This window comes from Pinus tabuliformis, chromosome 6 (assembly GCF_031772625.1).
Source record: "Pinus tabuliformis cultivar Carrire ecotype Pingquan chromosome 6, CPIR1, whole genome shotgun sequence".
In the NCBI taxonomy this organism is placed as follows: domain Eukaryota; kingdom Viridiplantae; phylum Streptophyta; class Pinopsida; order Pinales; family Pinaceae; genus Pinus; species Pinus tabuliformis.
In genome coordinates this window covers 580,429,425-580,452,597 of record NC_142292.1, presented here as the reverse complement: position 1 = coordinate 580,452,597, position 23,173 = coordinate 580,429,425, and the positions used below count along the sequence as shown (strand labels likewise).

The window sequence follows — 23,173 nt, the reverse complement described above, 5'->3', positions numbered from 1 at the left end:
GAAACGATATGCATTCCCGAATCTTAGTCATGGGATCCAAATATTGGTTTGAGGTTGGCATTCTTGGCTCAACCACGAGTTTAGAAAGGCATAACAATTTGGAAATTTTAAGGATGGTAACACATGATCCCTCCTTACCCCCCCTCTCTCCATTCACTCCCTATTTAACCCCCCCCCGCTCCTTCCTCTCCATTCCATTCCTAAACCCCGTCACCATTCTCCTTCCCTTCTCGTTAAGCCTCCCATCCATTTCGTTCCCCCTCCTCTCCATTTAGTTATGACACCCTTTTACATTTCATTCCACCTCCCGCTCCTCGGTACCTGTCGCATCGACCTTAACTTGGCCTGAATCATCTTTGCGCCTCATGGCATTGGTAGTCTCAGCTCGCTGCAACAACGTGGTTGTGTTCATCATGATGGTACTACACTTGGGTTTGGGAGATCTCACAGCGTGAGAACCCAACCCCCATGACATAGAACTTGTTGCAATGGTTGATGATCCATCATAGGAGATGGCAAGTTAATGAGAGAGCTTGAGAAACATTTAATCCCTCTGCTCCGAATTGCTCAGGCCACGGGTGGGACGAAGGTGTGGGTTAGGATGAAGGACAAGGAGAATAGATGGGAAATTATGATGCATAAATGGTAAATTAAGGTGCAACATTGGGATCTCAGCTTCATGAGTACCAATCTCCAGCACTACATCAAAATACAGACATACACCTTCTATAAATGTAGTAACTGTTTGATATGCTGTCATGGATTATGGTTAATATTTGCTCAAGTGGTCTGTGTGAAGGCCCAACAGCTAAAGCTAGGGTCACTTAGCATCTGTTGTGGGTATTGGGTCAAAGAGCTGGCCTTCAGGGCGCTCTCTCGAGGCATATGCAGTTGAGAGGGGAAGTTGTGTGTTGATTTGCAGAGTGTTGGTTGTCTGAGTGAGGTCAAGAACTGGGCGAGTAAGCTGAATTGAGCAGGGGAGTTGGAGTAGAACATTGTGGGCTTTGGGTTAAGTGTCAGAAACATTCCAGAGTTGGGAGTCTATGGCAGATTGGAGACTACACTTTCTGGTGGTTCCCTGGTGAAAATCATGAGCGTGCACAGTAATTCAATAGAGGAATGCTCTCTGTTCGGTTCTTGGGGCCGCCACTGGCCTAGGACAAAGGGATTGAAGGAGGGAAAAACTCTGGAAGGTGGCAACAATAGGAATGCCTGTAAGGACTGTGTGCAAGAGCACTTGGAAATTCGGGCAGGTTTGGAAATAATGCAGGAATGCATCCATCAACAACAAAAGGAGGCTATGGCCGTGTAGGAGCAGCAACTCGAAAAGAAGGAGCGCATCCGACAACTGGAGGACGAGGTGGATGTGCTGAGACAACAAATTGAGCATCTGAAGCTCAAAATGGAGGAGAAAAACCAGAGAAATGAAGAAGAATTCACTGGTCTTGATCTTAATAGTCCAACGCCCATGGAGGAGTAATCTGTTCTCTCACTCATTTTTTGAAAAATGTTTTTGAATGACAAACTATAAATGTAAATATTTACTATTTCAGTAATGTAGAATGTATAGTCATAGGCTATCAGTAATGGGAAGTTTTTGTAAGAAGCATGGGGAAAAATATCAGGGAAAGGATGGGGAACAATTGATGTCTCAGATGCTCTTAGCATGCTTGGAAATATGATGTAAAATCCCTATTTTGCATGTGAATGGACGCGATTTATATATAAATACACTATTCATTTTGGTTTAAAAGAATGCTAAATAATAAAAAATCACAATCTCATTAAAATTTTATCATCAAATTTAACTCTAAAAATCATAACATTATATATACAACTTGATTGGGCCCAATGGTTAAGAGCATGTGTTTCCTTATAAAAGGTCATAGGTTCAAAACCAAAGGGGGTTAGAGAATGTATGCCTTTGTAGACTTAGCAGTCAAATCGTTGCGCAGACGTGGGCCCCTTGTCCTACAAACAAAGGGGTCTCATACATCAACTTGGTGTCTGGCTTGGCTATGACCTTAAAATTGGGTATATATATATATATATATATATACACTCACCTCAATAAAAATATCAAATAAAACATGCAATAAATAATCATTAAAAACAAATCCCAAAACCATATTTTATATAAAATTCAAGATACTCATATTCTAAAATAAAAGTCACTAAACTTTTTGTAATTTTCTTTAAATAATATTAAATTAAAAAAACAGATAAATTTTATAATTAATTTCTAAAATTAACTCGCTAAACTTTTCATAATTTTCTTTAGATACTATTACATTGAAAAAACCACAATTTTTTATTTTTATTTTGAAAAACAATATATTTTGAATGAACATTTCATGTTAGGTCCCTATAATACTAGTGATACCCCTATTACTATTGTCATTGTAGCCCTTATTGTTATTATTGCGCCCTTATTGTCCCCTATTGTTATTATTGTGCCCCATAGAAGCCCACTATTGTTATTGTTGTGCCCTTATATTATTATTGTTATGTAGGCTTTGATTATATTGTGACCGCTTAGACTCCTATATATAGAAATGAGGTTTTGTCATTTGTATCATCCAAGAATTATTCATTTGTGTAATGTCAAGGAGGTTTCCCCCTCGAAGAGGCTGATTTTGAAGTCGTTGATCTATCTTTTCTTCTATTTTGTGAGATGGTTACATAATATTTCCCATATCATTTCACAACTTTTTAGGCAATTTAATTAAATAAAGTAAAATCAAGCATGATTTTTGGGCCAAAATCACCAGAAATTGACTCCAACACAATTGTATTTAGGATCCGATTAATTTTTTTTCAAAAACTACTTTTTGCAAGCAACATTTTTTTGTTTATATCTTTTCAGTTATTTATGTATTAAGTTTGTATGTGATATATTTTAGGAAGATGGAAATAATATTTATTATTTTATTTGTGAAATGATTTATTAACCAGTTTAGATTCATTTTAATTCTGGATCTATCAAGCGCCCAAATGGATTAACTCTTTTTTCCCTCTAAAAGAGTTTTGCATCTCAAGAGATTTGATCCCTTTTGGGGTTTGGTATATATAGAGTTAAGATGGATCTAGGCTAGTTTAACTCCCCTTTAAATAGGTTATATTCCACATGAATACCATGGATTCCCATAAACCTAGAGCTCAAAAACCACTGGTAACTTGACCAAGTCATGTTTATCTTAACTACCCAACAAAAATTAATAATAATAATAATAATAATAATAATAATAATGATGTAGAAATTTTATTTTTAAATATTTTAGTTTCAAGTTATTTTTATTTTAAGACAGGGTTATTTATATTTATATTTTATTCTGATTGAGTCAAAATGTTTACATGACATTACAACACCTCTCATACTGGGTTGGAGACAATGTCACATGGTTCAGGTTCAATAATGATTAGGTTCGGCTTGAGCTCAAATTTTTTGATGACATTTGTCATTAGGTTGGTATATATATATATATATATATATATATATATATATATATATATATATATATATATATATATATATATATGTATAATGAACTATAGGATAAAATAATAAGGAATCAACATCAATAAACACTAAAAATGCTATCACAGACATGGAAGCTGCAAGGATAAATTACAAGCTTTAGTTGTGACATGAGGTTAAGAGTTTTGATCTATGGACTTGGTCAATGGATATGAGGTTCGATGAGGTTCGCCAAACCTCAATTTTTTTTTAAGGTTCGCCACAATTCGAACCTCAAGGTTAAAGTTCGACGAACCCTCTGACATAGGCTAGAGAGTGCCTCTAGGCACAATGATATTGACTTCAATTATTGTTATTTTATGATATTGTTGTATGATCTATGATGACATTTACTTATTAGTATGTGGATAAGTTCGACGAACCCTCTGACATAGGATCGAGAGTGCCTCTAGGCACAATGATATTGACTTTAATTTATTGTTATTTTATGATATTGTTGTATGATCTATGATGACATTTACTTATTAGTATGTGGATTTATACTAATTTCTTCTAGCTACGAGTTTGTAAGGGCTTTGATATATGTTTTAACCAAAGCATTTATTTAATGATGTGAATTGGAGCTCAACATGAGAGCATTGAGAGTTGGTTTATACAGTTTCCATGGGAGTCCATACCCACAAAAGGAAGATTTCTATATCAACATGACCTTGCGTGCTTCACTTGCATGCTTTAGACAAACTTAATCACTAATGATATAACAATGGCTATTGTGGGAGTTGAAAGTTGAGGAGATGTTGGACTGATTTTTTCACCCCAAGAGTTATGATAGTGAATGAGTAATCAAGAGAGGGGAGGATGATTACATGTGTGAAGAAGTAACCAAGAGGAGGAAAATTGGTGAATGGATAAGGGAAATTGGTTACATGTATGGTGAAATAACCAAGAAGGGGAAAACTAGTGGATGAGCGATCAAGAGGGTGAAATCGAGTACTTGTGTGAAAGAGTACTAAGAGTGGAAATTGGTGAATAAGTAACAAGGAGGGAGGGAATTAATTACATGTGTGAAGAAGTTACATGACCTAAGTGTGATCTCAAGAGCATGAAAAAAAATATTTGATTAGAGAGATGGCTAGAAACATTTAACCTATCCTTGTACATAAGAAACTATTTTGAGGAGAACATATTGGCAACTAAAATGAAGGAAGAATGTAAGATAAGAAAACTATGGGAGGATTAGTCTAGAACATGTAGTTGAATTTGAAGGAAACAATGAAGGTTGAGACTAATATGATGGCCAAGGAACAACTCAAGGAAGAACCGTGATCAATGTAAAATTGAAGGGACTGGTGATAGAGGATTGAAGAACAAATATGAGGAATCGTCGGGAATGAACACAATTTCTTACTAAGACTAATACAACAATTTCTTAGAAACTTAAGATAGAAAAGGACATGAAGGAAATGAAAATGTTGGGAGTACTATATTAGTTAATATTAGATGATGCAAATAAAAAAGTTGACTGAAGAATGGTCTTATATCAATAGTAAGAGAATAAAAAATTGTGAAGCAAGGAGCAACTAAAGGTCAATGGATTACATACATCGGTAGACAAGTACAAAATTTTCATTCATACTCAAGAATAGGGATGTTGGGTTCAACAAGTTCTTACAAAATAGAAGAACTAGGAGGCCAAAGAAAGAGATAGGAAAGAAAGAAGATTGGGTGAAACAATTAAATAAAGAGTGCAAAAGACTAGAGGAAAAAACATAGGATGAAGATAAGGAAAAGATGTTGGATAATGAAATAGATGAAAAGATGAGTAGATCTCATTCCCTTACTAAAGAAAATATCCATGACCATGAAAAATATAAGTATATGTGTAATGGGAACCTCTCCAATCATGGCCATACTAGGATTCATACATACAAAAGTAAGACAAAGGTTGAATAATAAAAGAACACTCCTGTCCATATAAAAAAAATGTAGAGTTTAGTCCAAGAATGTTCTTAGGAATTTCAACCTAAAAACTAAGTCAATAAAAAAGTACTTTTAGCATTAAATATAGTGATTCCATGTTAAGTTTTCTCAACAAAAGAGAAAGAGAAGTATTAGTACTATATGATAATATTGAGAGGATCAAAACGATTGTATAAGTAGTGATGTCCATACAAGGCATAAGGAATTGATATGGGATAAGATCCACACCGATACAAACTACAAAGAAAACTAAGTCAATAACAACAATACTCTTAACATTAAATAGAGTGATTCCATGTTAATGTTTCTCAACAAAAGAGAAAGAGAAGTATTAGTATTATATGAGAATATCAAGACGATCAAAATTGTTTTATAAGTAATGATGGCCATACAAAGTAGAAGGAAACAATATGGGACAAAATCCACGCGCATATAAACTACAATGATGATATTGTATGTTGGATATTGCAATAGTAATCCCTACAGTCATAGAAAAACCAAGGCTCAAAACCTAGTGCCTCAAGTGTGTTGCACTCTCATTGTTGGTTACATGCACAATTTCACATAATATATCACAAGATAAGTGTGAAAACAAGATAAGGATGAGGGTTCTCCTTTCACTGAATATAAATCGAACAAATTTCCAAATAAAACATCCATGCCATTACACAAATCAAATGAAATATCCTTAAAATATATACCTTAATATGAATGTATAGTGCCTGCCTTTACTGAATTAGCATACATCATTTTCATCTCTTGTTGGCTCCTTTTGGCTCTAAATAGTGACCATTCATAAGATTGCTCAAATTCACCAAATGTCATATTAAAGTTCTTAGGTATCTTGCAACATGATCTCTCTGATGCAAAAAATATTGGAAGAGGTGATTTTTTTAATTTAGTGAATTTGTGCTACAAAAGGTGCAACTAAAGACAAAGTGAGGAAGGTTTTTTTTTCACCATATATTTATAGGTTATTAAGAGTTTTAAGATGATTTTAAGAAGAATAAAAAGAAGATTAGGGAATTGAAGCAAACATTTTTGAGCTTAAATGGATAACATCTGTGAAAGTGGAAATGTATGGAGGTAGTTCAAATTTGCATTTAATTAAATGATTATCTTTGAAAATTAGAAAAGTTAACAACTAATTTTTTGTTCCCAACACCTAATTTTATATATTTGGGTTTTTGGTTAGAATCCAAGGATATAATTATGGTTGAGAATGTGTTTTTTTTGTTATTTAATTTTTTTTTTTTGAATACATAAGTGGATTTAGTGCCTAAAAAACCCTTGACATACTAAATTGTGCTGAATACACAACTTAAACTTCTAATTCTTAGAAATATATAAAACTAAAAGAGAGAAGGTATTTTACATCTTAAAATTATAGTTATATGGAAATTTATGAAAATTTGAAAAAAAAAAAGGATTGTTGACTTTCAAGCCTTTAATTAAATTTTAAATCTTGACTTAAAACTTTAAAACAAAAGTAATAGGAATGAAATCAAAATATTTTTAACATAAATAGTTGATTTTTGGTTTAGCATACTCGATTGAAATTTTAGATCTCAAATCGAACACTTAAAGCCTCAAAGAAAAAATTCACATAAACCATTTTAAACGGTGGAATGGTTTTTAAACCTCGTACACTAAGGGATTGATGAATGTTCAATTATATAGGTATCACATTTACAAGTTTGTTTATAAGTCGCTTGTGGCTTTACACTTTCACAAATTTTCATGTGCAAACAAACTCCCAAAGCCAATATGCAAAGTTGATCTCTTTGATTTGACAACCCTATGGAAGTGCGTTGACTAATTGTTGCAACCCAAAAATATAACGATGTAAAAGGGAAAGAAGAAGAGAGAACCATGAATCCATAGAGTGTAAAGAAAACCTAACATACATTGTAATTAAGAGAACTATATAGACAAAACCATGTATTATCATTAACTCAAATTATATATGTAGAAAAGTAGTCAATTACACTAACTTGTTCTCTCTGATAAAGTTGGGCAAGAACATCAATTACACAAAACTTTGTTTTTTCTCTTTGCTAAAGTTTGGCAAGAACGTCACTCGCATGGCTGCATTTGTAGGCATCTGTCTCAGGTCGCCTCCTCCCACAGCACTCGACAACATATTTTGTATGTTAATTTTTGTTTGTATATATATATTCTATGATCAGTTTTTATCCCTGTCTTCTGGAGTGTGAAATTAGAAGGGAGGAGGTGGCCCTGGTGGCCCTGGCGGCGGAGGCGGCGGCGGTCCAAAGAATCCTCCAAAACAGCAAGCGTCCCATATCCAGCAGCACAATATAAACGATAAGCTGTTTATCGCGCACAATAAGAAAACAACCAAACCAATTTTGTTAGCTCATCTTTTGCTTTTTCGGCCGCCATGAAAAGCAGGAGAATGGAATAAAATGGAGAACTTACCACTCTGTAATGCAGTCCGATAGCCAGAAACCCCACGGACGTGGAGGAGGAGGCCCCAGTAACGGCGCTGCCAGAGGAGGACCAAAGGCAGGAGGAGGAGGAGGAGGAGGACCATAACCAGGAGCGGGCGGAGGAGGAGGAGCTCCAAATCCTGGACCCGGGGGAGGAAGGCCTGGCGGTCCTGGTTCTCCTGGCCTCATTTTGCTTGTCTCCAACTTATTGCTCTCAATGCTGTCTCTCTACGGTTGAAGAAGAGCGTTCGTGTGTGTGGAAGGCTTGCAGGGTGGAAATATATTAGCGCTGAGTTACTATTCTACTTCAACTACCATTCACGGTGTGACTCAGGTGAAGATTATCAACTGTGTATAATCCGCATTCGGCTGACCCTTGTGATGTACGGTGAGAGAAAGCAAGGTGCTGACTGTTAGAAGATAAAATCTTGTATACTCGAGAGAATTCTAGTTACATCCGGATATTACGGGCACTTTTCCTTTCGGATTCTTCTCGTTTTGGATTTCTTTTTGTTTTTGTTTTACTAAAGAAAAGTCGGACGATGAACCTTTCAACACCTTTAACTGTTACTTAAAATAATAATTTTAACTACTTTTTAAATGATGAATTACTATAAAGAAAAAATATTTTTAAATATAAAATTAGATATATATTTTTTTAATTAAAAATCAATTTTAATTAATAATTATGAAAGAATTATTGTGAATGATAGAAAATTATTGATATTTTAAATAAACTTAATATATTGTTATATTTAAATTAATTCTATTCTAAATAAGTGTTCTAGTATATAATTTAATTTTGCCATTCAAGTTAGAAATTATGTTTGGGGAAAATTGTATAAAAAATTATAACATATATTGGCAAATGCTAAATTAAAACATATTGTTATATTTAAACTAATTCTATTTTAAATAAATAAGTGTTCTAGCATACAATTTAATCTTGCCATTCAAGTTAGAAATTATGCTTGGGGAAAATTGTATTAAAAATTATAACATATATTGGCAAATGCTAAATTAATAGTGGTCAAGAGACAAATCTAATTCTATAGTCTTTCTTTCACATGAATTAATTGTTTGATTAGGCCTAAGGACTTGCATAATTTTTAGTGGGTAACAACCACTAGTAACTGTACACATTTTGGCAGTGACTCCTAATAAGTATATTTATTTACATCTTGTTCCTATCTATCCATTTTTTTATGCAAATGATTGCATAAATTATTGTGGGAAGTAATTCATGGTAAATAATATCTAAAATTCATGCATGAATGTTGCAACCATATATATAAATTATGACATAAAATATGTGATACATTTATCCATATGGCATTGTATTGTGCAAAGGTTGCAATAAGAAATGTCCTTTGGCAAAGACTAATAATGTCATCTATAACTAATATGCATATATAAAAACAATAATGAGTAAATATTTTATAACATTTGTGTTTGGATCACAACAAAAACTGGGAGAATTACAAAGTTTCTAACACCATATTCTATGTCAACATAAGGATTTCTCGGAGATTCAGCTTCCATATCACCAAAACCAAAGACTGTACATTATTTCTATTGAATTGATTACAGTTATAGGTCCTATAGTATTGTCCACACAAGAATACCGTTTTACAATATTTGTTCATTTCTTGTGGAAGTTTATTGGTACTACATCCTCTAATTCAACTTCTTCATTTCCTTCCGTTGAATGCGGTCCCATTGCTAAGCTAGGTATCGGCGTGTTCTCCACCTCACTTTGAAGAGCGTCAATTTCATCATTTGGCAATCCAACTATTGTTGCACAGTAATAAACTTTTTTGCTTGTTCTGTGACCTGGAGGGAGAGATGTTGGACAATTTGCAAGAGGAGGTGAAAGTCTACAATGTTTTACCACAGGTGAGTGAGGACATAAGGGACATTCTGGAGGATTTTACCCATTGCCATCATGCATATGAGGATCCATTAAGTGCAAACTACTAGTCATTTCCCTATTTTTGAGCTTGATTCTTTGTTGCACAATTTTGAAGCCCACCTTAGATTTTCAATTATAAGGCAAAAGGATAAATCCTTCTAAAAAGATTGCAGTCCGAAATAGAAGACTGAGCCAAATTGTGTAAAGGAAATAAAAACCAATTGTGTAGAGGAAATCTTTGAGCCCTATGTGGTGTCCCTTCTTTTTCGTTTGAGTTGCAGGGCGTATGGACCAATCTTTCCTCTTTCCAAACTTCTTGCAGTAGCTCCCAATTCAATTTGTGTTGGAGGCCACTACGCCACATTGCAGAACATAGTGAGGCAACAAGACTAAAACTATCAGTCCTATACGTGTCTAACCTCAATCCTTATTTTTCCTTCCAACATCGAAGACTCTAGGAAGGGATGAGAAAGAATCTTAGCTTCCTTATGCTACGGATGGCATCCTAATCTTGGCAGATAAATATTGTGGTTATTAAACCTGATTCCTCCCTCCATGAATGCTTTATGGGATTTGTTATTCCTCCACATGAAATCAATCTCGTTCTCTGAATCGATTGTGGATACCAAGGCCAAGAGGGTATGCCACCGACACTTGGAAATTAAATACCAAGACCATACGAGTAGATAGATCAACAAATGTGTACAAGAGGGTGCATGCCTATCGTGCTAGCCCAATGCTCCCTCCCATAATTGTCCTTCTATCTTTATGGGGCTCACATCAAGAAACATTGAATGCTCCTGAACTGAAATGATGCCCATATATTTTATAGATAAACTATATTTTCACCTGCTAGATCTGAGGAGTTTAAAACTAGAAGTCTTAGATAGATATTTGATGGACATTTTCCAATTCATGGGATAATTTTCCAACTCCTTTTCCCATTGACTTCAATTTGGTCTCTTTCCAAATTGCAGGCATGATTAACTTGCTATTCTGCCATTTTATTATGGCTCCTTAGGGTGTGATAAAAACTCTTGTTATGAAAGTCTTCCAAGATTATTTTGATCCTTTGCAAAAGTAGATTTAACTTATTGGATTGGAGGGTGCATTGTTTTGTAAAAGACGAATAAATATGAGGGAGTCTCCAAGGATAGTGATCTTGGTTATCTCAACATCCTTGACTAAGGATAGAACTAGGAGAATACCATACAATTTGTTCATGTTATCATTTTCTTTTCTCAATCCCCAAGTGCACTTAATTTCTTTATGCTCAACAAGATCCCATAGGATCGCCCCCTCTTGCCACCCAAAATTTATTTTTATATTAAAACAAGATTTCTTTAATATAAAATTATAATAAATTTTCAATCATAATTATATTTATATTTTATTGATAGTTATGTAAATTGTTGGACTCAGAGTCCTTAGATAATCACAAAGTTCAAGACCACATAGATATGAGTTGTAAGCCTTATCTTTGATGAGGTATTGTCATGATTCGCTGATAAGTTCTCAATGAGATATAAGATCTAGAATGATCTAATTCATGTACTATAAATTCATATCATAGATCAATAAAATGACTTAAAAGAATGGCTTAAGGCCTTTTCCATCATTTGCTTGTCTTGTCTCACTTGCTCAATTATTAACACGGTATCAGAACCATGGCTCGATGAAATTATGAGAGGTAAAATATAAGTTGAGAATGAATAGAAGTTGTTCCATGGTAGTTCTTCATGAGAGAAGAAGTCTAAGTTGAAGTGATGGATGGTGCCAAGATATACATGATAAAGAAACCATGCTACTAATATGGTCATAGATATCTTAATTCCTTGGTTGTTTATTAGCTATTTCCTTATAATATATGTAAAAATCACCATTTTGGATATTGTTGGTTTGATTAGCGCAGATCTAGTGGAAACTACTTTCTTAAGCACTCTTGCTCTAAATTCAATATTTTCTGATAGTAATAGGATTGAGTGTCTCTAACCTTGATCAATTTTGTTGGAGGTCTCTTAACCTTACTACAAATTTGTTATTGTTTCTGTTACCTAAAGTGTTTTTATTATTTCTCTAGGCATGAAGCATTGGTATTTAAGTTTGTTTAAAGAAAAGAGAGAAAAGCTTCAATTTGAGTTTGGTTTCATGTACGATCAGAGTAGGGTGAGAAGAGATGGTTTAGAAAGTTGTGCTTATATAAACTATTGAAGTGAAAACACATGAATCTATGAATGCAAGTTATTAATGGTTGAGTCGTGATTACTGCAACTATAGGTATGTTGCCTCTATTGTTGCGGTAGAAAGAAGCTCATTACTAAAGGTCAATCAATTCGTTGTAGAAAAAGGGGTTCAATCTCTATTCTTGCTAGAATATTTGATATATCTAATGATATCTATATTTTTTAGTGTTGTTGAATGAATCCAAGGAGTACAACATGAGATCCATGTTAGAGGTTAGCTCCCCTTGGGCTTGTATACCTCATGGCGAAAACGACATTGTATGTAATCGTAATAGATTAGCTTCTTATCCCCTATATGCCACCAAAAGAGTTTTTATCATAAAAAAGGTATCATGGATGGGAATTAGCAAGGGATTTCTATTTTGAACCAAGAAAATATTAAAGATATGATCGTAGTCGGTGGTCATATTTTAGACGCACCATAGATTGAGCATATCACTCTTATTTCTATTGTGCACTAAATATAACGAAGTACTTACCCATCTGCTACCAAGGAGAATATATAAGAAGTTATGTCACGTATTCATGAGCAAACGTGACTAAATTACTTGTCACCAATCCACACTACACGATGAATGTTATCTCACTTCTTAATGTAATTTAATTTGCATTAGATATGTAAAACTATGCACACAATATATCAATGTAATCAAACCTTACTTTAGGATTTGCAACAATGATATACTTGGCTTTGGCTTTGAATGTAATTCGAACTTCACCAAATTTGCAGAAATATATATATTTTTTCCTATGTCAAACTTGAGTGCAATAAGAAGCCTCCTATAATCAAGCATGTGAGCACATAAAACATGATCATAGCCTACATGCAACCCTAAAATATGTGCCATAGGAATTCTTGTATGTGACTTGTCTCAAGGCAACAATAGCAAAATCCACTGTCATTCTATACAGGGTTTGTGATTTTACACAACATACAAGCTTTCCAACTAAAAAATCTCAATCAAGCCATTTCTGAAATAAATCAACATGTTGGGAAACCAACAAAACATTTAAGATGACTCATAAATCTACTCACATATTTAGAAGGAGAAGTTGAGAAGCAATTGATCAAAATGCTAGACAAATCATTTGCATAGCTAGAATGTGAAGGTATACCTATTTTGTTTTTTTCTTTGCATGAAAAGGGTATTGAAAGATTCACCTTTTTTATATCGATCTCGAAGTGTAGTTAGGAAAATAACTAATTTAATTCACTCAATTAGTGGTGCTTTGTAATTATTCAATGGATAGTGTTTCCAATATATTTTGGTCATATTTGGGAATTTTCTTAATTGATGTGAACAAAGTTTGTCAATTTGATTAATTAGTCATTGGGTAGTGTTTCCAACAGTTAAAAATGAATTTATTTTTTTCCCAAAAGCTTGATCAAATTAAGTTGTAGGTCTCAAAATATTGGTTAAAGTAAGATGGAAGTGTCAAATAAGGTTGATAAATTTGTCGAATTCAGTTGAAGGCGTCAACAAATGTTGAAGGATTGAAACTTGAAATATGAATATCTTAAGAATATCTTTGTATACCTTTTATTTACATCCTTTTGGTTACATGAAGAGCATCATAATAAAATCATATGTTTATTTGGCCTACATGTCCTAGATAATTTCGAAATGGAATAAGGGGATCTAAAGATAGTTGTGCTTATGTACAATTATATAATATTTTGGATATTTACACTTTATCTTTTCTAGTTTGATATTTAATTACAATTCCTCGTAATGCAAACAGAGTAATAAAGTGTTAAAAGTAAATCTATTATGCACATGTAAGAGGAGGACAAAATGTTTCATGGACCAATGGAAAAACATCAAAGACAACAATGTTTTGAAGCATTAAATTCATTATTACCTTGTAAAAAATGAAGTATGGGCATTTACTTTGATTATTGAAAAGGGTAAAGTTGTCAATCCTTTCAAGCCAATAAAGTGTTTTTCAAATAAAAAATCAATTTTGACCTACTTGAAATTCAATAAGGGGGTCAAAAGCAAAAATATCATCATCACACTTTAGGGTGTATGTTCCGTAGTACTTGTCACCCTAAGGTGACATAACAATCAAGCGAGCTTGAGCTAAAAGAACCAAGTGCAAGCAAATGAGTATAAGTGAGCATGTCAAGTGAAAAATAAAAAATGTGGGTAAAGGAGGAAAGTGTTTATGAAACACCTAGTAGGAAATCATGGATTTACAAGAGTATAATCATGAATTGAAAAATCAAATTAAAGCACTTGAGTGGTACATGCAATGTAAACAAAACATCATTGATCACATGGTTGATATACTATAGTCGAAACATGATCTTGAAAGTGAAATAGATATGAATGATCAATTCATTGATGCACTTCAAATAATATTAAGAGAAAAGTAAGAGAAATTTGACGACATGCTTGATGTAACATCTATAGCTAAGGTTGATGTAATTTGTGACACATAAAATCTCATACAAAAATCTAATTCAATTTTCCATATAGATAAATTGATCCAAAATATTGATGAAACTTGTGACACAAGGAACTATTAGAGAAGATTGATGTAATAAATGATACAGAGGGTCTTATCCAAAAGTTTGGTTCAACATGTGATATAGATGAAATCATGCAAAATGTTGATGAAACTTGTGACACACAAGACATAATATATCTGTTGATTCTCAATATGATATATAAGACCTAGCGTATATGGAATCATGAGATGAATTTATTGAAGATAAGTCACAAGAAGTTGCAAGGAATGTCAACAACAACAACAACAAAGTGAATATGAAGAAGAAAAATAACAACATTAAGAGCTTCCCATGATGTTTTTTAAACCCTGGGCAGGGTTATCATTCAATGAAATCAATATGGCTTGAGACATGGCAAAGGAAACAACTAGTATATTCGGAATTAATCCAAAATAGTTCAGCTTGTGAGCGCATGATTTCTTGAAGATGTCCAAGATCTTGAAAATGAATGCCAACATTGTCAAAGAGTTGGTCACATGTAGAGTTGGTCAAAATATTAGATGCCAACATTGTCAAATAGTTGGTCAAATCAGGATATGCTTTTACCAGACAGTCACCATAAATTATGATTTAAAAGCTACTATATGAAGACAAGTGATTAGGTTATACCCATGTACATGTTATATCTTGGATTCTTGCTTGAAACCACAAAAACTACCCCAGAGTGAAAAATCTATTGTGATCTCGTTCTTGTCATCCTTTAGTCATTCAAATCAATATGTTATGTGCTAGTGAGTGGTTCGTCGGAGAGGAGAGGAAGAATAACACATAGTAAGACTGGGGAAGACATAAAAGAAGACAATATGAAAGCAAAGCATCTATGTCCAGGTACATAATTTAATTTCCAGAAAAATTCAAAGATATTTGCATTACATAATCAATGTTGATCATTTTATTTAGCCTACTAACCCTTTCCTACTCTTTTTTCTAATGTCAGTCTATCTTTCTCATAATGAAAACATCAATCACATGGCTTGAGATTGTTGGAAAAGTTTGAAACTTTTGCCTTCACAATTTCTTATCTCTATTTATTACATCCACACCTAGAAGCAAATACCTTTGAAAACAAAGAGGGATAAAAAAATAGACATCGTTTTTCTGAGGAGTACCTTACGAACCAAGTGAAGTAAACATATTTTTATTTTCCTTTCTTCCGTGTTAGAGGCAGTGTAAGAGTTAGTGTAGATAGGGCATAAGGGGGGTCATGATTTTCCTTCACTTTTGTTTCTAGAGGGAAACTTCAATTTGTTTTTGTCCTTTAGTGCATGCTTGTAAGCTTCCCCATAAATTGGATCTCCCAATTGAAGGTAAAGGATTTACATACCATACATAGGGTTTGCACATAGGTGGTTTTCTTAATATTAACATTTCTTTCTTTCCCTTGATTTAATGGGAAGTTCTATATCAACTTATGATGGCCCTTCTTCTTTTGCAGGTGATATTGGGCTCTCTCTTCTTGGAGGACTATGCAGGTATCTCACCTTAACCATTCCTTAGCTCCTATTTGTGCCATTAACAACAAGGTGTTTATTTTTCTTTATAAATTTTTCCAATTTTATTAATAAGTGTTATAGATGGGTTTCAACAGGTGTGCCACAAACGCAAAACCTTAGGCTTCTCGACATATGCTCTCCTTTTCTCATCTTGATTAAGTAGGTGTAGGTTTTAACTATGTATAGAAATTACCTACAGACGAATTCTTTAAAAATAGAAACTATACAATGGAAAGAAACACAGGACAAATACATAGAGATTTTCCCTGGATCCCAAAACCGGATTACCAGATTGATTTTCATTATATTCCTTTCAATGTTACAATACATGTATATACATGTCGAAGCATCCATAAACCCCAATCTATTAACCTTAGATTAGAACATAATTGTAGTTCCCTTGAACCGATCTACAAAATACCAGGGGTAGAAAACCATAATGCCTAAAACCACGTGCCAAAACCATGCACAAAACCATAGGTACATCCGCCCACCTAATATAGGGTCCAAAAAAGTTTCTCAGGGCACTGCCCGAGACCCCGTGCAAATGGGCTACCATCCCTCTTCAAACCCCTCGACAGGGGGGCTAGATGCCACCCCTCTAATCCCCTGGCTTCGCGTGTGGGGTTAGTCATGGAAAGAATATAACACACACCCAACAATAAGATCTCCTTGACTCTTGTTTAAACCTTCTCTATTTATGTGATAAGCATATAGTGTAGTTCCTAGTGGTTAGGCTTGACCAAGATGGTCATCTTCTGTTCTTATGCCCAGGGGTTTTTCCACTCAGTTAAAGAGTACCTTGGGAGTTAAGTTAGTTTAGGACTTCTTTATATGTACAATTTGATCTTTATAACTCACAAGTAACTCTGTGCTACTCGCTTAAGTACCTATATAATAATACATTATTATTAATCCCAATATTTATTTTGTAGCTGATGGAAACACCATCTAGTTCTATTCACCTTTCAATCTTCATATATTTTAAAATTATATATCTCTTATAAATGTAACCATCAATTTACATTATGTAATTTGTTATGCATTCAATTCCCAACTTCTTATATTTTCACATGCCACGATATTTTTACATATGATTCATGAGTTTTACCCTTGGTTGGATTTTCTCTATACGCACTATTAGCGTAACCAATCCATCCCACATTTACCCACTTTTACAAGCTCTCCAGGTAAACATGAGTTGGAAGTTACTATGGCATGACCCAACATCCAATTTTCAGTTATAGAAGTGGGGTCTACTAATCAAAAACATGTTGACACCTCCCAAGAGCATCGCATCACCTAAATACCAGACAACATATGTTGATGAACTTTGCATGGGATAGAAATTTATTTTTCCCAGACATTACACCCTAACCGCATGCATGCCAAGTTGTGCATGTAGTTGGAAGGCTCCAACCACATGCACAAGCCTTCCTTTGTGCAACTACGGTCGAAATATCTCAGTTCAGAGGATGCGACCGAAAAATCAGTGCCACTTTTTCAGGGCTAGCCTATAAGGAACTGCCTAAAATTTCCCAATTTTTCTAGAATCAAGTCTAAAACAAACACAAGTTTGTAAGGTACGTACTAAGGCTAGGTCTTGCTCATAAATTTCCATAGACATGAGAACATTTCGACAAACATATGGTAAACATAGTAGGTATAGGTCATGAATGCATATCTGATCACATTCTCACTTATTTCATCGGAGAATGATCAGGAAGGCCCAATTCCCCCTCAAACAAGATTCAAAAACACTTGTTATTCCATGCATTCACATAACCATTAAATAAATTATCAAATCATGAATACGATCCATAACAAGATCACATCATTTAACTTGGCTTATAACTATAATAAATACATGACAAACTAATCATAAAATCACCACAATAATCAACACATATGCTCATTGATCATGATAAGAAAATAACTCATATTAACATATGAAAATGTCAACCAAGTCAGGGACTTCCGTGTACCACTCGATCATAGATTGCGTTGAACCAAATCTCTCTTTTAGCCAGTCATCTTCATGCCATTTTCAAGCATGAATGTGGGATCTCATGGGATAAATCAAAACAAAACCAACCAGGGCTTCCAGAGGTTGAACCACCTCAACCCTCAACCATAGCGATTTCACCTAATCCAGTCAAAAAAACACTGTCACCAAACAAGCTTGGATGCCTCCAACTTTCTTTACCATACCCATAGGAATTCTCCTATCTCCACCCTTCCATCAAGAGTTCCAAGAGAAAGACCATATCCACCCTTGACCCTTGGGAATTTCTCGAGACCACCTCACCAAGATCCAAAGTGTATGGACCATCCAAAGATTACACTGAAACAAGGAACCCACAACACCATGGCTATCGAGGAAATGGCAAGGCAAGGTTGAAAACCACTGCCAATCCAGGAAAAAATTACATGTCAATGATAGCAAAGCAACCAAATAACCAAATGCATGTACCAAGCATCCAAATCTCAACAGTGAAATCACACATGCAACTTGTTACCTGAAATGTCCTCCTTCTGTAGCTATTCTTCCAACCTTTCCTTGTGCTCCCTTGCTTTTCTTTTGCTTGCTTGTGTTACGAATAAAATATATAAATAATATAAATATAAGTAACGAGGATAATTGTAATAGTGATTAGTTAATAATAACTAGTAATTAAGTTGAAGAGGCATGTCTAAATGAGACATGACTCTTCGTGAAGAGACACTTGTGTGATATAAAAGCAAAACTCTCGTTCTCATTGTAAATCATCATCATATTCATTCTCATTCTTATTCATATATTTAATATAATATTTGTATCCTCATGGATATCTTATATTCCAAGTCTTTTGGAGTAATTAATCTATACAAGAAACTTTGTTCACTTTATTTGGTATTAGTGCAGTCGATCCTCTCGCTGCTTCATCGCTGCACAGAGCCACGCTCTCCGATCCAGGTCCTTGACCATCAAATTTGTCATCGTCGTTGCCGTTAAAAGCGTTTCACTACCAGTTTCTGGAGATTCTCCATACAACTGTGAGGCCTTTGGCCATTTAAAAGATTCGAAAAAAAATATAAGAAAAAAAAATTATATAAAAAATGAAAAAAAGAATATAATATAAAAAAAAATAAAATATATATATATATTTTATAACTGTTTTTTTTAATATATATATATATATAAATATAAAATAAATAAATAAATACTTACTTACCTAGGGGACGACTCCCGTTAACAAAACAACGTAACGCAGCCGCCGTCCACTGGGCCGCCAAAAACCTCTTAAAATTATAATTATATGGAAATTTATGAAAATTTGGAAATTTATGAAAATTTGAAAAAATAAGAAAAGATTGTTGACTTTCAAGCCCTTAATTAAATTTTAAATCTTGACTTAAAACTTTAAAACAAAAATAATAGGAATGAAATCAAAATATTTTTAACATAAATAGTTGATTTTTGGTTTAGGATACTCGATTGAAATTTTAGATCTCAAATCGAACACTAAAAGCCTCAATGGAAAAATTCACATAAACCATTTTAACCGGTGGAATGGTTTTTAAACCTCGTATCACATTTACAAGTTTGTTTAAAATCGCTTGTGGCTTTACACTTTCGCAAATTTTTATGTGCAAAGAAACTCCGAAAGCCAATATGCAAAGTTGATCTCTTTGATTTGACAACCCTATGGATGTGCGTTGACTGATTGTTGCAACCCAAAAATATTACGATGTAAAAGGGAAAGAAGAAGAGAGAACAATCAATCCATAGAGTGTAAAGAAAACCTAACATACATTGTAATTAAGAGAACTATAAAAACAAAACAATGTATTATCATAACTAAAATTATATATGTAGAAAAGTAGTCAATTACACAAACTTGTTCTCTCTTGATAAAGTTGGGCAATAACATCAATTACACAAAATTTGTTCTCCCAGGCCAGCAAGCCATGATTAAGTCGATTGCAAGTTCCCGGAATATTCAAGTGAATCCCGAATATATGCCACAGTCAATCACACCATGTCTATCGGATTCCTGAATATTCTGAGACTCTGCAATTTGTAACCCACAGGACTCGACAACATAATTTGTATGTTAATTTTTGTTTGTATATATATTTTATGATCAGTTTATATCCTTCTCTTCTGAAGTGAAATTAAAAGGGAGGAGGTGGTCCTGGTGGCCCTGGCGGCGGAGGCGGCGGCAGTCCAAAGAATCCTCCAACACAGCAGGCGTCCCATATCCAGCAGCACAATATAAACGATAAGCTGTTTATCACGCACAATTAGAAAACAACCAAACCAATTTTGTTAGCTCATCTTTTGCTTTTTCGCCCCCCATGAAAAGCAGGAGAATGGAATAAAATTGAGAACTTACCACTCTGTAATGCTGTCCAGTAGCCAGAAACCCCAGGGACGTGGAGGAGGAGGCCCCAGTAACGGCGCTGCCAGAGGAGGACCATAGGCAGGAGGAGGAGGAGGCCCCATTAACGGCGCTGCCAGAGGAGGACCAAAGGCGGGAGGAGGAGGAGGAGGATAACCAGGTGCAGGAGGAGGACGACCGTAACCAGGAGCGGGCGGAGGACGACCAAAGCCGGGAGGAGGAGGAGCTCCAAATCCTGGACCCGGGGGAGGAAGGCCTGGCGGTCCTGGTTCTCCTGGCCTCATTTTGCTTGTCTCCAACTGATTGCTCTCAATGCTGTCTCTCTACGGTTGAAGAAGAGGGTTCGTGTGTGTGGAAGGCTTCCAGGGTGGAAATATATTAGCACTGAGCTACTATTCTACTTCATCTACCATTCATGGTGTGACTGTGAAGATTATTAACGGTGTATAATCCGCATTCGGCTGACCCTTGTGATGTACAGTGAGAGAAAGCAAGGTGCTGACTGTTAGAAGATAAAATCTTGTATACTCGAGAGAATTCTATTTACATCTGGATATTACGGGGGTCTTTTCCTTTCGGATTCTTCTCGCTTTGGATTTTTTTTGTTTTTGTTTTTACCGAAGAAAAGTCGGATGATGAACCTTTCAACACCTTTAACTGTTATTTAAAATAATAATTTTAACTCTTTTTAAAATGATGAATTATTATAAAGGAAAAGTATTTTTAAATATAAAATTAGCTATTTTTTTAATTAAAAATCAATTTTAATTAATAATTAAGAAAGAATTATTGTTAATGATAGAAAATTATTGATATCTTAATAAACCTAATATATTGTTCTATCATATAATTTAATTTTGTCATTCAAGTTAGAAATTATATTTAGAGAAAATTGTATAAAAAATTATAATATATATTGGCAAATGTTAAATTAAAACATATTGTTATATTTAAATTAATTCTATTCTAAATAAGTGTTTTGGCATACAATTTAATCTTGCCATTCAGGTTAGAAATTATGCTCGAGGAAAATTGTATAAAAAATTATAACATATATTGGCAAATGCTAAATTAATAGTGGTCAATATACAAATCTAATTCTATAGTCTTTCTTTCACATGAATTAATAGATTAATGGATCAATTAATTGTTTGATTAGGCACAAGGACTTGCATAAATTTTAGTGGGTAACAACCACAAGTAACTGTACACATTTTGGCAGTGACTCCTAATAAGTATATTTATTTACATCTTGTTCCTATCTATGCATTTTTTTATGCAAATGATTGCATAAATTATTGTGGCAAGTAATTCATGGTAAGTAATATCTAAAATTCATGCATGAATGTTGCAACCATATATATAAATTATGGCATAAAATATGTGATACATTTATCCATATGGCATTGTATTGTGCAAAGGTTGTAATAAGAAATGTGCTTTGGCAGAGACTAATAATGTCATCTATAACTAATACGCATATATATAAACAATAATGAGTAAATATTTTATAAAATTTGTGTTTGGATTGCAACAAAAACTAGGAGAATTACAAAGTTTCTAACACCATATTCTATGTCAACATAAGGATTTCTCGGAGGTTCAACCTCCATATCACCAAAACCAAAGATTGTACATTATTTCTATTGAATTGATTAAAGTTATAGGTCCTATAGTATTGTCCACATAAGAATACCGTTTTACAATATTTGTTCATTTGTTGTGGAATTTTATTGGTACTGCATCGTCTAATTCAACTTCTTCATTTTCTTCTGCTGAATGCGGTCCCATTGCTAAGCTAGGTATCAGCGTGTTCTCCACCTAGCTTCGAAGAGCATCAATTTCATCATTCTGGCAATCCAACTATTGTTGCATAGTAATAAACTTTTTTGCTTGTTCTGTGACTTGGAGGGAGAGATGTTGAACAATTTGCAAGAGAAGGTGGCAGTCTACAATGTTTACCACAGGTGAGTGAGGATATTAGGGATATTTTGGAGGATTTTCCCCATTTCCATCATGCATATGAGGATCCATTAAGTGCAAACTACTAGTCATTTCCCTATTTTTGAGCTTGATTCTTTGTTGCACAATTTTGAAGCTCACCCTAGATTTTCAACTATAAGGCAAAAGGATAACTCCTTCTAAAAAGATTGCAGTCCAAAATAGAAGACTGAGCCAAATTGTGTAGAGGAAATCTTTGAGCCCTATGTGGTGTCCCTTCTCGTTCGTTTGAGTTGCAGGGCGTATGGACCATTCTTTCCTCTTTCAAACTTCCTGCAGTGGATACTAATTCAATTTATGTTGGAGGCCACTACACCACATTGCAGAACATAGTGAGGCAACAAGACTAAAACTATCAGCCCTATACGGTCGTAGTCTAATGAGGTGGAGGAGTTTCCCGGAAAGTTATGGAAATTCCAATTATATTTAGAGAAAATCCGGTAATGATTTTTGGAAATCCAAGTTATAGTTGTTAAACTTCAAAATTTTAAGTGTCCTAGACGTTTTTGATAGTGCTGAATCCATTTCCAACATCAAAAACATGATTCAAACACTTCCTCTACAAGATTTTTTGAATTTTTTTGCCCGGGTTCCGACCACTTTTAGTCGTCCGGGCAATTCCTCCGCCTTGGTAGACAACTCCGTCTTATACGTGTCTAACCTCAGTCCTTATTTTTCCTTCCAACATCGAAGACTCTAGGAAGGGATGAGAAAGA

The 23,173-nt window shown here is 34.3% G+C and overlaps 2 protein-coding genes across 2 annotated transcripts; both read right to left on the bottom strand.

The window, feature by feature from the left end:
- Positions 1–7,467: 7,467 nt before the first annotated feature.
- On the bottom strand, positions 7,468–8,142 carry LOC149259861 (uncharacterized). Its single transcript, XM_089377839.1, has 2 exons — positions 7,898–8,142; positions 7,468–7,788 (listed from the first exon to the last, which is right to left on the bottom strand). The coding sequence occupies exons 1-2, from the start codon at positions 8,095–8,097 to the stop codon at positions 7,677–7,679; spliced, it is 312 nt and encodes a 103-aa protein (XP_089233965.1). The 5' UTR covers positions 8,098–8,142; the 3' UTR covers positions 7,468–7,676.
- Positions 8,143–19,887: 11,745 nt separating this feature from the next.
- LOC149259860 (uncharacterized) lies at positions 19,888–20,826 on the bottom strand. Its single transcript, XM_089377826.1, has 2 exons — positions 20,451–20,826; positions 19,888–20,341 (listed from the first exon to the last, which is right to left on the bottom strand). The coding sequence occupies exons 1-2, from the start codon at positions 20,738–20,740 to the stop codon at positions 20,230–20,232; spliced, it is 402 nt and encodes a 133-aa protein (XP_089233952.1). The 5' UTR covers positions 20,741–20,826; the 3' UTR covers positions 19,888–20,229.
- Between the last annotated feature and the right edge of the window lie 2,347 nt (positions 20,827–23,173).